The sequence below is a fragment of the Ostrinia furnacalis genome, unplaced genomic scaffold, assembly GCF_004193835.3.
Source record: "Ostrinia furnacalis isolate ACB-3 unplaced genomic scaffold, ASM419383v2 OfSCF2415, whole genome shotgun sequence".
NCBI classification, from domain to species: domain Eukaryota; kingdom Metazoa; phylum Arthropoda; class Insecta; order Lepidoptera; family Crambidae; genus Ostrinia; species Ostrinia furnacalis.
Genome location: NW_021132654.1, coordinates 183,652 through 198,110, shown reverse-complemented (window position 1 = coordinate 198,110; position 14,459 = coordinate 183,652). Strand labels below are relative to the sequence as shown.

The 14,459-nt window shown below is 40.4% G+C and overlaps 2 protein-coding genes across 2 annotated transcripts in view; one reads left to right on the top strand and one right to left on the bottom strand.

Moving 5' to 3' along the window:
• Window positions 1–489: 489 nt before the first annotated feature.
• LOC114355511 (uncharacterized) lies at window positions 490–4,779 on the bottom strand. Its single transcript, XM_028308394.1, has 4 exons — window positions 4,690–4,779; window positions 3,615–3,689; window positions 2,518–2,642; window positions 490–628 (listed from the first exon to the last, which is right to left on the bottom strand). The coding sequence occupies exons 1-4, from the start codon at window positions 4,777–4,779 to the stop codon at window positions 490–492; spliced, it is 429 nt and encodes a 142-aa protein (XP_028164195.1).
• A 2,718-nt stretch (window positions 4,780–7,497) lies between these two features.
• LOC114355504 (uncharacterized) overlaps window positions 7,498–14,459 on the top strand; it is a 51,808-nt gene continuing 44,846 nt past the window's right edge. Inside the window, exon 1 of the mRNA XM_028308372.1 lies at window positions 7,498–7,517. Coding sequence (XP_028164173.1) covers window positions 7,498–7,517 — 20 coding nt within the window. The remainder of the gene's footprint in view (window positions 7,518–14,459) is intronic.

Below are 14,459 nucleotides of genomic sequence, written 5' to 3'. Positions count from 1 at the left end.
CCGCGCGCACCAGTCGCTAGCTTGCCCGCTAGTTAGACCGCACGTGCGTTTCATACGTGAACACTTGGAATCACTACATATGTTTGATATTTCGTCACCGCGCCCGCGAGTCAACGTGAACAAACACTTAGTCCATTTGCAACCCACTACAGAAGCGATGCCAACGCGCTACAACAGCGCGACTGTATCGATGCAAACGCGCGACCGTGTCGTAGACATCGGGGAGAGAACGGAGGGAGGGTTACTGAATCGCGTTTGCATCGCGACAGTATTGCGTTTGCATTGCGACAGAAGCGCGTTTATGTGCGCGAGGGCACACAGCTAGCGACCGCATTGCGACTGTATCGATGCGAACGCGCGGCAGAATCGCTACTGCATCGCTACAAAAAGTCGCCGTGGGCGAGGGGCCTAATACTTAACTTATTCAGGCACGACCTACTTGAGGTTCACACTAAATTAAACCTTAACACACTGACCACATGCTTCTATTTACCTGGACGGATTGAGTTCTTCTACTGCGACGGTTTTCATGAAGCTATGCCACGTGAGCTTGACCACGGAGTCGTCGATGTGCTCCAACGCCCACTCCAAGATGTACGGGGCTTCGGACAACTGTTGGAGGTTTACACTGGAATAAAAACATAAAATGTGTGTCACTATATGGCCATACAAAAGTTCTTAGCTTAAGTATCACTTATTATTGGGGGAGGCCTTTGTCCAGCAGTGGACGTCGTTTGGCTGAAACGAACGAACGAGGCGCATGTAGTCTGCGACTCGCTTATAGTAGTGTGAATAACAAGTAGTGTCGACCCAGGATACCTCCGTATCTTCCGTATCAATGATACGGGGCCCCTGAAATACAGGGGTCCCAGTGGCTGACTTTTTAGAATAGAAAGAGTATGCATCTCCCTAAGGAAGTTCTGTAATTTTGCAATGTTCGCTTATTAATTAAAATAATCCCTTTGACCTAATGACTTTTTTTAGATGGGGCCTCTAAAAAATTTTTAAACAGGGGGCCCTGTGTCTTAGACTGCGTTTCTTCCAGAGATGTGCGAGGATGCGTTTACCTCGCCTCGGTAAATGAAGCGATTATATTGGTTCTTTACAAACATAACTGTCGCTACTCATCCTCGCACATCTCTGGTGGAAAGCGTTTCCACCTAAGGCACGCTACGCAACTGGTGCGACCATAGAGATATAGAGAGATGCCAACTAATGCGCTGAGTTCGATACTCAGTGTCGCATTAGAAATTCACACACACAAAGTAATCAAAATATGTGCTCATTATCCACTGCGGTATCAGTACCTACTCAAGGTTCAAATAATATTTACTAAGTACTACGCAAGCAATGTACCTAAACTGTTTACATTATGACGTCGCTGCTGTCATCATTACTGTCACGAGCAATGTGTTCTGCTTTTGGGCATATTGCTGCGACACCGGCCCCGCCCCCTTTTCACATCTCCCTTTAGTTTCTGTGATCTGTGGGTGCGACCCATAATATGGCATCAGTCAGTGGCGGGGGCGGGGCTAGTCGTAGGTATATAATCCGGTCGCCGAGTACGAATAATTTTGTCCAATGACTCCAAGCTGTCCATCCTTATCGCTCGCGCGTAATGAGGGTTTTCACGATTGAAAAATCCGCCAGATGGCAATACGTAGACGGGAGGTCCAAATGCTGCATGATTGGTGGATTTTGACATATCTGTCAATGTCATGTCAAAAATAACCAATCATGCAGCATTTGGACCTCGCGTCTACGTATTGCCATCTGGCGGATTTTTCAATCGCGAAAACCCTCATTATATGGCTGTCGCGACTGTGCGACGGGCGGCTGCAGTGATTTGNAACGCTGTGCCGTTGTCTGAGATGATCGTCGAAGGTGACCCTCTCCGCGCGATAAAACGTCGTAAGCTCATGATCGCCGAGTCGGAAGAAAGGCTGTGTACAACTTCGAGATGGATCGCTCTCACCGTCAGACATGTATATAAGGCGACGTATCGTTTTTCCCTTCGTCGGCCAATAGTTACTTCGAGAGGGCCGAAGTAGTCAAGGCCAACATGTGTGAAAGGCCTTTGATGGTGTGCGAGACGCTCTGCAGGTAGGTCCGCCGTAGGTGGTATTAACGTCGGAGATTTTCTTATACGACAGAAACGGCAGCTTTTGGCCACTGTCTTCACTGTAGGCCTCAGGTGCAATATCCAGTATTTCTGTCGCAATTCATTCACCACCGTTTCATTGTTTGCGTGGGCCATTTTCTTATGGTAACTGNGTGATTTGAGCTTGGTTAAGGTTAATTACGCGCGAGCGATAAGGATGGGTAGCTTGGGGCTTGGGGTCATTGGACGAAATTCTAAGTGCTCGGCGACCGGACTATAGTGTGTATTGTGTGATACTAGCTTGTAGTGGTGTGAGTCAACGTTTCGTATAACGTGAATTCCTAAAGTGTTTTGTGGGGCTAGTGTATGATGTGATTCACGTAGAATAGTGTATAGTGTGCGCGTAATGTGCTTACGTGTAGTGGTGTGCGACGGCGGGCGGATAAAGGCGCGCGGAAGGCGAGCGCACGTTGGAGCAGAAGCCGCGCGCGTTGTTAGAGCACTGTAGCATGCCCACGCGCACTTGTGCTAACGGCCGGAGCTAAGGAACAAACAGAAATCCACATTCAATCCATTTTGCATGTTTAAGAGCGTTTACGCCGTTTGGCGCAAAAACAGTACTTTTTCAACTCGTTACAATCATTAACCAGTAATACTACAAATATGTTATAGGCATAAATAGTTAGGCAATTTCGTCGTCTAAATAGTTAATTGCGAAAATATTGCGATTAGTTTAGTATTTAAGAATTCTATCAAGATAAGTCCACACAGGTTTTGTAAATTTCCACTTTAGCGTCAGTTTACAAGCTGAAATTTTTATAAAAATACTGTGAAAACGATTTAAAAAACATTTATATCCTATAGCATAGATCCTTGGGCAAATAGTTATCAGAGAAAATTTTTAGATTTAAGCATTTTACAATAAGAAATCACAAATTAAAAGAACGTGAAATACCCAAAAATCTGTGTTTTTTCACCAATATTTTTCCTTTATTCAACATAAAAATAGCTTAATATAATAAAACAACATCTTCTTTAAAATATTTACTTTGAAACGATATTTAATTCATTGTTATTGTTTTGCTATAAACATTTGAAAACTATTAAAAAACGCCGCGCGCGAATCATTTCCAATGATGCCCCTTGAAACGCCGCGCTTCGCGTAAACGCTCTTAAATTACGTCAGTATTTTTCTTCCTAGCTCGGTACACTCTTGCCAGAGGGTCCTATGGGCTGAGTGTGAGTTTACATCAAACGCCCTCACTAGTGAGCGCGTTAAAAAATATAAAATCAAAATTACCGTCACAGCCCGCAGAATTGATAAACTAGGACTGACTACCGTTGGGGTAGAAAAGTTCTGGATTGGAAAACGTAGAGGGAACGCCTCTTACTCTCCAAGACGAAGGCCGCGGGAAGCACCTGGATACGAGCAGCCCAGGACCATTGTGATAATCCTTAAAGCCGTTGTCCAGCAGTCAACATTTTTTGTCTGAATTGCTAATAATTATTATACCTTCTGTGCCACGCGGCGCCACTCGTGCGCCAGCTGCGAGCAGCCGCGGCCGCAGTGTGCCGGGAAATACGCCACCAGCCAGTGGTTCCGGCGCTCGCGGGAGTCCATCACTTTATATTTACGATAATGCATCGATTGATAAACAAGTGGTAGTGGACGCGACACAGCAAAAAGTTCTCGAGTAATGAATACCAACTGAAGACGAAGACAGAACGCCTCTCACTCGGTGGACTGAAGATCTGGTGAAGGTCACGGGAAGCACCAGTATAATGAGTAGCACAAGATTGATCCTTGTGGAAATCCTTAGTGGGCCTGTCTACTGCTGGACAGAGGCGCTCCAAGGATTTCTAACCGAAGGGGTGCGATAGTGAGGGACCTTCTCGTGGTGCGCCATGGGCAACGTCCGCGTGGTCTGTTCACGCGGGCGGCTAACTTCTCACCTGCGCGGCAGGTCTCGTCAACTCGGCGGGCCTGTCGGGCAACCCGTAACCCACAATTGAGTGGGCCGGGGGCCGTCGAGGCAATTGCTCGGGCCACGATGCAGGGGACATCTTTAAAAACCCCCACAGGTGGGGGCTGGCGGGGCGTTTGCCCGTGCCCATTCTTTGGAGGGCCGCTCACGGTACTTCTCTGATCAGCAGAGCTGACCGAGCAGCGGCATAGAGCAGACCGTAACCCGCTACGGCGGGCCGGGGGTCCTGTTGTACGAGAGCCGCGAGGAGAAAACCTCAATAAAAACAACTGGAGGAGGGGATTAAAGGTTCCCTCGAAGCCAGAGAGGCTCGCTCACGAGCCTGAGGCGGAGCTGCGGACGAATGTCCAACCAGGACAATAACTCGCGGCTCCGTTTTTAGTGGGTAGGCCCCGCCTTTAGCGGGTAGGCGGGGAGAGTCCCATATAACCCACTGGCCGTTCCCATAGACCAGTTATGCGCAAAGCATTTCCCGACGAAAAAAAAAAGGATTTCTAACCGAAATGATAATATGTGATAATGATATACCTTCTGTGCCACGCGGCGCCACTCGTGCGCCAGCTGCGAGCAGCCGCGGCCGCAGTGTGCCGGGAAATACGCCACCAGCCAGTGGTTCCGGCGCTCGCGGGAGTCCATCACTTCTAGCACCTGCTGCTCGTCCAGCTCCAAGTCTTGGAACGGGAAAACAAACATTACACTAGTGATGCAACGAATACTACTTTTACGAATACGAATATTAAATCTACTATTCGCCGAATACGAATGTCTCTACATAAGGGTTAATACTGGGACGTGTAAAAGTGCTTTTCTAAAGCCTACTTACAGAAATAAATGAGTTTTACTGAGTTTTACTAAAGGCTGATTTACACTTTGATTAGTGTGAGTACTGCAATAAATTTAAGTCATTTTAACACGGTTAATGTTTTAGTAATTAAAAGTTACAAGTGGCATTTTTATTGGTATTGTATCACTTTACTTTGTAACTAATCACAAAACAAAATAATACTTGTACAATCGACCTGCTATTGACTGTCAAATTCCGGAAGAGAACTTGCATTACTACTTTGTTACATATTGACCGGGGTTTCCCGTCATGTCGTTGTGGCTGTAGTGTTCGGAGACACACACACGTGTTACAAATTTAAAAAAAAGTAGGTATTCGTATTCGTTATTATTATTTCACCGAATACGAATATTCGGTAAATGTCTACTATTCGGCGAATATATTCGTATTCGTTGCATCACTACCTACATATATATATATTTTTTTAACATTACACATTAATCAAAATTTTAAGCCAGATTCATATTTATTATTACTGACGGGATTATTACCATGTACCTTAATTATTTTGAGTTTCCTATATTTCGGCACTGTTGCAAGCGTCATGGTCACGGAGTAACTGAATAAACTTGCGGGTGAGATGTTATGGGCANATAACAACAATGTTAACAGCATTGTTGTGTTCCGTCAGTTGAGGTAAGATAACCAGTTCCTCCGTGGTTGAGGATTCCGGGTGAAGCTCGCTTCCACCTTCGGCCTGATCATCACTTACCATCAGGTGAGATACAGGCCAAGAGCTTCCTCGTCAAAAACATAGAATTGACTTGCGAAAAATTTCACGTGAAGATTTTATAATGACTTTCAACGAGGACAATCAAAACAAAACTGAATATAATGTGGATCAAAATATTGTGTTTAAAGATAGTCAAATCACATTGTTTCGTAATCTTAAACCATCTTTTCCCAGATCACATTACCTATAGTGTTTATTGTGGAATTATGTCACCAAAAACGATTCCTGTTTCCCATATACCTTGTGAAACCCTAAGCACACCCTAAGTCCAGATTTCTATTGCGCCTCGATTCGCTGGTACCTACTTGAAGGGCTACCTTTATTAACTAATAAAGTCGTATAAAATGTTACACTACGGTGTAAATGCCCCCAAATAGCCCCATCGCGTCACGTAACCCGTTGAATGTGGTCTCCTAGACTGTAATGAGGAATATTATCACCTCCGCGTGCTAACCCTCCCTCGGCTTAATTAACGACATTTTTTTGGTTGATCCGACCCCAGAATATAAACGAGTTTGATGAGCTCTTTTTAAAATAAATATATAAAATAAAAAATGTCTACGAACCTTAATCATACAGAAAGTTGAATCTTGCAATTTAAATAATAAAATTCCACTGAAAGTAGTACCTAGTATCAAGACTGATACAATTAAAATATTTTTTCTGCTCTCTACACAAAGATATGGAGAAAGTTATTAAAATGTTTAGTATATGAGTTGCATCTCAAACGAATGTTTTAAAAGTAATATCCAGTTTTTCAATTATATAATGCAAGTACCAACTTGTTTTTTATTTTAAGAGCAAATGAAATTGAGGAATAGATAATGTCGTAGTAGAAAGCCATAAAATAGCAACATTTATCATTTACCCCTACATACTATTTTTCCATTTAGGAATCCGTTGCAAATATTTTTGTTCGAGTAGGGCGTCCCCCCTCTAAAAACTAAACTGTTGACTTGAAAAATCTGGAAAAATTTGTAATAATACTGCATTTCATGGACTTTCAAGGAAAACTATAACGGTTAAGATACATTGGTTAGTTTAAGAGTAATAGTCATTTGACTCCTGTATTATAACATTTCTTAACCAGTAAAAAATCCTTAGAAGAAAATATGAAGTGACTTTAGATGAAGTAATTGCTTGCTTCTGAAATATGTATATTGTGGTAACGACGGACAGTTGTCCGTCGTTACGGACTGTGTAGGGTTCCGTAGTTACGGAACCCTACACTGCGCGTGGCACGACACACACTTGGCTAATTTTTTCGCTTTAAAACAAGATCTGTTTAGGTTTGTTTGTTTCTTTCTTTTTTTTTTCTTTTTTTTTCTTTTTAATAATAAAAAAAAGATTATTACCTTTCCTTTACAAAAAAATATTAAAATTACTGACACTAAAAAAAAATTACAGTTTGCGCAGCTACCTCGTAAAAAAGCGCAGTACGGTTATGATTTTTAGAAATTCAAACTTTATTCTGTTGATAATAACATTATCCTTTCCATTAATGCCCCACGAAAACTTTAGCGTTAAACTGCAGCCCGAGGTATCACGTTCGGCGTCGATCGGCTCGCGCCACATACCGTCGCGGCGCCGCATTTCATACATTCCGTCGGGAAGACTTCAAGGCTCGCCTACCTCGTTGAAGGGGATATCTCGAGATTGAGATAGGTAGTTGCTTTATTAACTAACATATATCAAAAACAGATAAAGCACTTATAATAAAATTGAGCTTTGGTTTAAATCCGGCAAGCATCAGTTAGCATGTCGCAAATTCTGTTTGAAAAAGTGAAAAGTGCGGTCATTTTTTTTTAAACCCGTCGGTTGGACGAAAACAATAATGGTGGTGGACGCGAACAGGTCATATCACCCTATCTGACACAATGCTTGTTGAGTCTAAACAGTAAAATGGTAGCACTGAGCCCATGTGATAGAATAACTAACAAATGAAAATAAAATCAGAGAAGAAAAACATTTGCAATCTCAAATAAAATAAAACCAAGGCAAATCCTAATCCCAAATCCGCTTAATCCTGAAAAAATCTAAAGCACCTCTATATCTCTGGAAATAAATATGTACTTCGTGACTAAAGTTTATCACCTCTGAATGTAGTGGTTAATAATAGCCACTTTCCAACGCACCTCTAGCGAGGCACGTGCTAGCCTAGCCGCTACGTGCCTAGACTGTATACCGCTCTTTTGTACCTAGCTTTATTATCAAACTTACTAGATATTTGAAGCAGAACATTATCGGACGCGAGATCTTTGTTGTAAGTTGAGGGTCAGAAGCTAGATACTTTTGAGGGCGTTTCTTTTTAGGTAGTCGTGGGGTAGCATCGTTTTGGAAGACAAAGTATGTGAAACTCGTATCATGAAACGATAATCAAAAGTAAACAAAACTCAAGTCGAACTCAAAATTTAAATAGCAGCTTCCCCATTGCAGTAAAAAAAAAGGAATCATATGCTTAAACCTTTGCTTTAGCTTCAATTATTTTGATGAAAAATAGCACCCATTTCAACTACAAAGAACTTTGATTTGATTGCACTTAGTACTTTTATCTTATTTCCATCAATAACTCTTTTCTATTAATAATTCCTAATTGTCATTTATAATAATAACTGGAATAGGACTGGTAATCAATGGATTAGAACGTTGAGCTTCTCGGAATTTCTCTCCAAGTGTATGAGGAGATTCCTAAGCCCCATCTTGGCGTTTCGCCACAGTGTATATCGATTATCCGATTACTCCGATCATTGCCTTATGAGCAAGTCGTTGCAGTGTTAGGGAATATTCACGTAGTTACTAGTATTATGTACCGATATTGGATGCTCACATGATAATATTAATCTGAATACCCAGCTTTTCGTTTCAACCAAAGGTTTTACACAGTTGGACAAAGGCCTCCGCACAAATTTTCACAACGACCGGTGCTGCGAAGTCCGCTTTCAGGTGTTTCCCGCGACCTTCATTAGATCGTCAGTCCAACTAGTGGAAGGCCTGCCCACATCGCGTCTTCCGGTCCGTAGTCGCCACTGGAGCCTCTATATCACTCGTAGGTACTACTACCATAGTAAAATTGTTTTGCTTTTTGAATTAAAGCCTTCGGTCATTTGGCAAAATAGATTAGACCACACTACCACCTTCAATAGTATGTACTATGTATTCTGAAGGCTTTACATCCATTAGTTTTATTCTTTAACTGTTTACTAGCGGCCGCCTGCGACTTCGTACGTGTGGACCCCGTTTTACCCCCTTAGAGGTGGAGTTTTGTAAAATCCGTTCTTGGTGGATATCTACACCCTATAAGAAACCTACTTGCCAAATTTCAAGTTTGTAGGTGTCAAAGTTTCTGAGATTTCGTGATTAATCAGTGAGTAGTATTTCGTTTTTAAATAGATTTCGATTCAATATACTGTTTAAATGTTATAAGTCCACTATTGCATGCCGTGGTAACCTATAATTAAGGCAGCACTTAGATTATTACGATGTAAATATTGATTGTCTTATAGTGTATGTCATGTTGGTTGTCCTATTAAGCAAATAAAAAATAAATAACACACATTAACGCCTGATTTAAAACAGGTCAAGAGCCTCACCTACAATCAATACGAACAGATTGACGCCACAACTTGGTCTCTATTGTACTGTAACTGGAGGCGATCTGCGTCTTGTTTCGAGCGATGGGTTCCAAACAATACACAGGTCAATCCGTTAGACTTCAACGATTGTCTGAAGCCACAGGTGTTTTATAATATACAGAATAAGGTCTAAATCTGTATCAATCTTTCTTTCAATAACATAGGCTGGATTGCACCATCTTACTTTAACTTAGTATAATAAAAATAATAATCATAAATCTTTACATGCATAAAATGTTCATATTTTATTATTGGTACAATTCCATTTCAGTCGCTTTATAGACTTTTTACACAGTAGATAAATATCTACTGTGCTTTTTATGAGCTTCTATTATGTATAATACAATTTTAATTAAGCTATCAGCTCTGACTTTAAAGGATTATCGTCTCTATCATTATAGTTAAGGGTTACCAAATATCTAAATGTTATGAGACACGTATTCATAGCTTCTCGATTTCATCACTAAAATTCACTATTACTGATTGATATAGGTACGTAGCGCATCTATCCATTAAGTGGTTGAGAACTGTAATAACAATGCATAAAGTTAGCTAAAGCAGATTATATGTTTGTAAAATTGTGTTGGATAAAATGCATTCTTCAAACTTTTTTGTTGCTTCAATTCATACTAGCGGACTTAATTATATTCATACTTGCGGACTTGTGTTACAAAATTCTGCCAGCAAGCAGCAGAGCAGTTTGAAGCGTAGCATTCTAGTAATCTTGCTACCCGCGTTCGAGCGAGCATTCTTATCGCGTTACCTCAACCCACAGGAGTCAGGCCTGATTCGATCTTACACCGACTTTGGTAACTGGAAGCGACTCTATACAGGGTGTTAGGTAAATGGTTATATGACCCGACACTAGCCCATGTTAACATATGCATATAAATGGTATGGTGAAGTCAGAAATTTGATATCATCATTTTAATTTTTTAAATGTTCATACAAAATAAAATTTATAAAATCAGATTTATATGAAAATTAAAATAATTAAAATGATGATATCAATTTTCTGACTTCACCATACCATTTATATGCATTTATGTTAACATGGGCTAGTATCGGCTCATATACCCATTTACCTAACACCCTGTATGTATAATAATGTTCATAGTTCAGACGATGGCACATTTTGTTAAATACTATGTAAGAAAAATAGGTAATTATAGTTGTATTACCTACTGCAAAATTGTTTGACTGTAAAAAATATTATATACCTACCCTTTTAAAGTATTTACGTAGCCTGCTATAGAAAGGGGTTGTGCTCGGTATTTCTTTACGAGATTGAATCAGGGATGAGGAGATCCGTAACGAACATAATTTCTGACATAACCTGACGGATTTAAGCTGAAGTGGCTATGGGTAGAATATTGCATAGCACGCAGAACTGACGACCGATGGGGCAGCAAGGTTCTGAAATAGAGGGCAAGTACAAGCAGCGTGGGGAATGCAGTCTAAATCATCCTTATGGCTCTGTTAATTTAGAAAGAGTTGTCCTAACCTGACCTGATTAGGATGCAAATCAAATTGAACCTATTACTCTCATTTATAACGTTCTAAATTGATTATTATCCAATTTAGAACAGGAGACAATAGTCTTATCCAGTTACTTTAACTCCTGTCTCCGACCGCTTGCGGGCAGATCAGTTATAATGATATCGGTGTGGTCTAAGTTGAGTCACCCCTGTCCCCAGGCTACAGGAAAGGGCCTTTCGGATCACGTTCACATTAACACATCAAATTCAAAAGTAATCTAGATTAAAATGTGTTTAATAATAAACGGAAGAAACTCAGTAACGTTTCTAATTTTTGTTCTACATGCAACTTAATTTATAAAGAGCTTCAAACAAAGCTGGGATCACAGTGGAGAGACAAATCTGATGACGGATTTGTAACCCAATTTTTAACAAAACTTTTTCACAACCAGTCTGATATTCCCATTGAAACCAACTTCAGTCATAAAATCGAGTAAACAACAGTGCGATAACAAAACGCCATAAAACACCTATTTATGCCCGCAATATATCAAAACAAGGAACATTAACGTAGCAACCCTGAACGGGTGCCACAGCCAAAAATACCGATCAGTCAGTTTACTGTAATCAAGTATCCGGTCGTTCGTTTCAGCCAACGCCCCATGCCAACCAAAGCCCCATGACTTGGGGTTCAGCCAAACCAATGCGATCACAGCGCGATCAGCCGCGTGCAGCGATGGCGACCAGACCTAAATGCATTGATCGCCATCGCTTCACGCCGGTTGATCGCGTTGGTTTGGCCGAACCTTTGCACTGCTGGACAAAGGCTCCCTTGGGGATAACCACAACGATCGGTCCTGCGCTATTTAAATAAGTAGGTATTACCGGGCCTGTTCATCTCCGCGAGTTTACATCGAAAACAAAACACGCACGATGGCCCACCTACAGGATACTATTCGACAAGGCCTCACATACGAGCGAACATTGACTCACGCACGCGTATTCTTGTGTATGATGGAATAAAATAAAGAAAATGGTGTACTAAATACTGTGCAGTATTTAACTGCCTAAATAATAATAAAAACACAGAATGTACTTTTTTAAGTTGCCTCAAGGCACTGAGAGGTAAATAAGTAGTTAATATTATTGATGATAATTCATGCAAAATCATGTATTTCCTCCGCCATTTTCCGCAGTTTGGCACCTCGCGTCACATCATTTTACCGAAGTCAGCCCTATAGCTTCGGCGCAGTGCCGATCACTGACGTTTGTCAACAAAATGGTGCTTGACTCTTGAGACAGGCTAAATTACACCATATTGTTAATGACATTGAGCATACATTTTTTAAATACCTTCGCGAAGTAAAACTTCTGTACGTAGTACTTATTATTATTCTGTGGTATTACTAGCAACAGTTCTGTGTCTAAACAAAAGACTCAGTTAAAATGGTGGTGGTTAGCAGCCAGGCGGACTTAGAACTTAGACCTACCACTTCCACTGGGAATATAACCCGGAATCTCTGGATCTGAGTCAGGTGGTCTTACCACAATTTTAATATGATTATTTTATAGTCAACGAAAAGTTTAAATAGGTAACCATGCAAAATTATTGGAGGGAGTGATTATTACTTGGAACACGTTTGTATTTTGGTGTAGTTAAAACCACAAATATCTCTACACTCACAAATCAAATCAATGAATAAGTGTAAAGTTTTTAATCATGATTTGTTTGGGCTATGGTTTTCCGGAGTATCCTTCCTAATCTGAGACCCTTCTATACGGTATCATTTCACTATATTCAGCTCTATCCGTCCCTCTCATTAGCCTAGCATTCTGGAACGTGCGAGAAAGACAGGTAGAGTCGATAAATCGAAGATATTTTCACAGTAGACTACCAGAATCAGCTTTTATGTCACCCCATGAATGGTACACGGGTAATTGTTATATTGTCCGTTCTCCCCCAGCGGTATTCTATCGAAGGCGATCACAATGGGAATTTAGAAGACGAAACGTTACAGGATTCAAAGGTTTTGTAGATGAAAAGAGTCCTATTAAAACACAATTGCCATACAAATGTGACCAATGATGTGCGAAATTAAAATACACGTGTGTTACAATTTGCTTGAGGTTAGAAATATAGGTTACCCACTCTTTTTATCCGTTGAAAGCTGAACTAGTTTTGTAATACATATTAAGAATGATAAAACGCCTCGGTAGTCAAGTAGGTAACAAATTAGATTTTCTCGATCGTAGGTCTTGAATTCCAGAAGGGAAAATTGAACATTCTGTTTACTTGATTTGTGTGAAAAGAATAATATGATTTGATGTTCCATTTTGTTATCTAAATTATTTGTAAAAACTAATTTGTATTCTGTTGCTGTACCTAAATAAATAAATAAATTCCGTATAACGGAACGCACATTAAACAGGACCAATGAAGCACACACAATAATTAATCTGACGATGGTTAAAAACGATAAAGTTTATTAATTTCGGCGTTGCACTGTCTATTTCGTTTTCACGTTTTTTCATTCAGATTGTTGCAGTATAGATTTTGTCATTTTTTTATGCATAACAAATTAGTTATTTGACCACAATCGCACCTGATGTTAAGTGGGATGCAGTCTAGGATGGTACAAATCTGCCCTGTAAGTGCCTATTCACTCTCACCTTGAAAAGGCTCGGGTTATGTCTTCGGGAAAGACAGCAGCAGGCAGCAAATTATTATAAAGGAGTCATCGAAACGCTTAGTGCGAGCTGGTGGAATGTCAACAATTTAGGGATGGTACGGTAACCTGCGTCTGGTTCCCCAATGATGGAAGGGGGCTTGCTGGGTTCATTATTTTATTCCTGGAATTAGCTTGTTTATAGGACGAGTAATAGGTATGCTCGTAGCTACGAAGGAGATGAAGCGATTCTTTGTATGTATATTAGGTGCTTGCCTATGAAGTTTCTGTACCGAGAATTCGTAGGGTTTCAGTATATTCTTGCATTTTATATGAAAGGCAACACATTTGTGTTTAAAGGATAAGTTAATGAAGTAATAATGTAACAACAGAATAATATATTTTACTATTTATACTTCTAAGATAGGTACTAATATTATAAAGCCGAGGAGTTGATTGAAAGCGCTAATTTAGAAACTACTGATCCGATTTGAAGAAATCCAATAGAAGCAGAGCATCAATGAAAAAATGTTGTGAAAACGAAAAAGAATCTAAAACTATTTTCATAAGTACGAAGTCTCGGGCACAGCTGATAGATAAATGGCCACTAAGTACAGATATTCATATTATGTTTGTTTTTTTAAGGCTAACAATATAACAACACTACGATCCTACTTATCCAAACAAGCGCTACTTACTCTAGAAGTAACAAATATTTACTCCTCTGGTAATATTTGTATTAGTCCTGAAAAAGTCCCGCCTGACGGAAACAGTGACCACACTTTTCGGAATTGTCTTGGACACTACAGTGATTTAAAACTATTGATTTTATGTGACATTTGTTAGGCGTCGGAACTATGAATTTTATCCTATTATCATAATTATAATCAGGTTATTTACTCTCCACTACAGAAGCTCGACCATATTTAATTTACCTGAAGCAAATTGATAATCGTCGTCGATTGACGTCCACCAACAAGGTGGACCGACGACATCATAAAGGTAGCAGGAAGGCGCTGG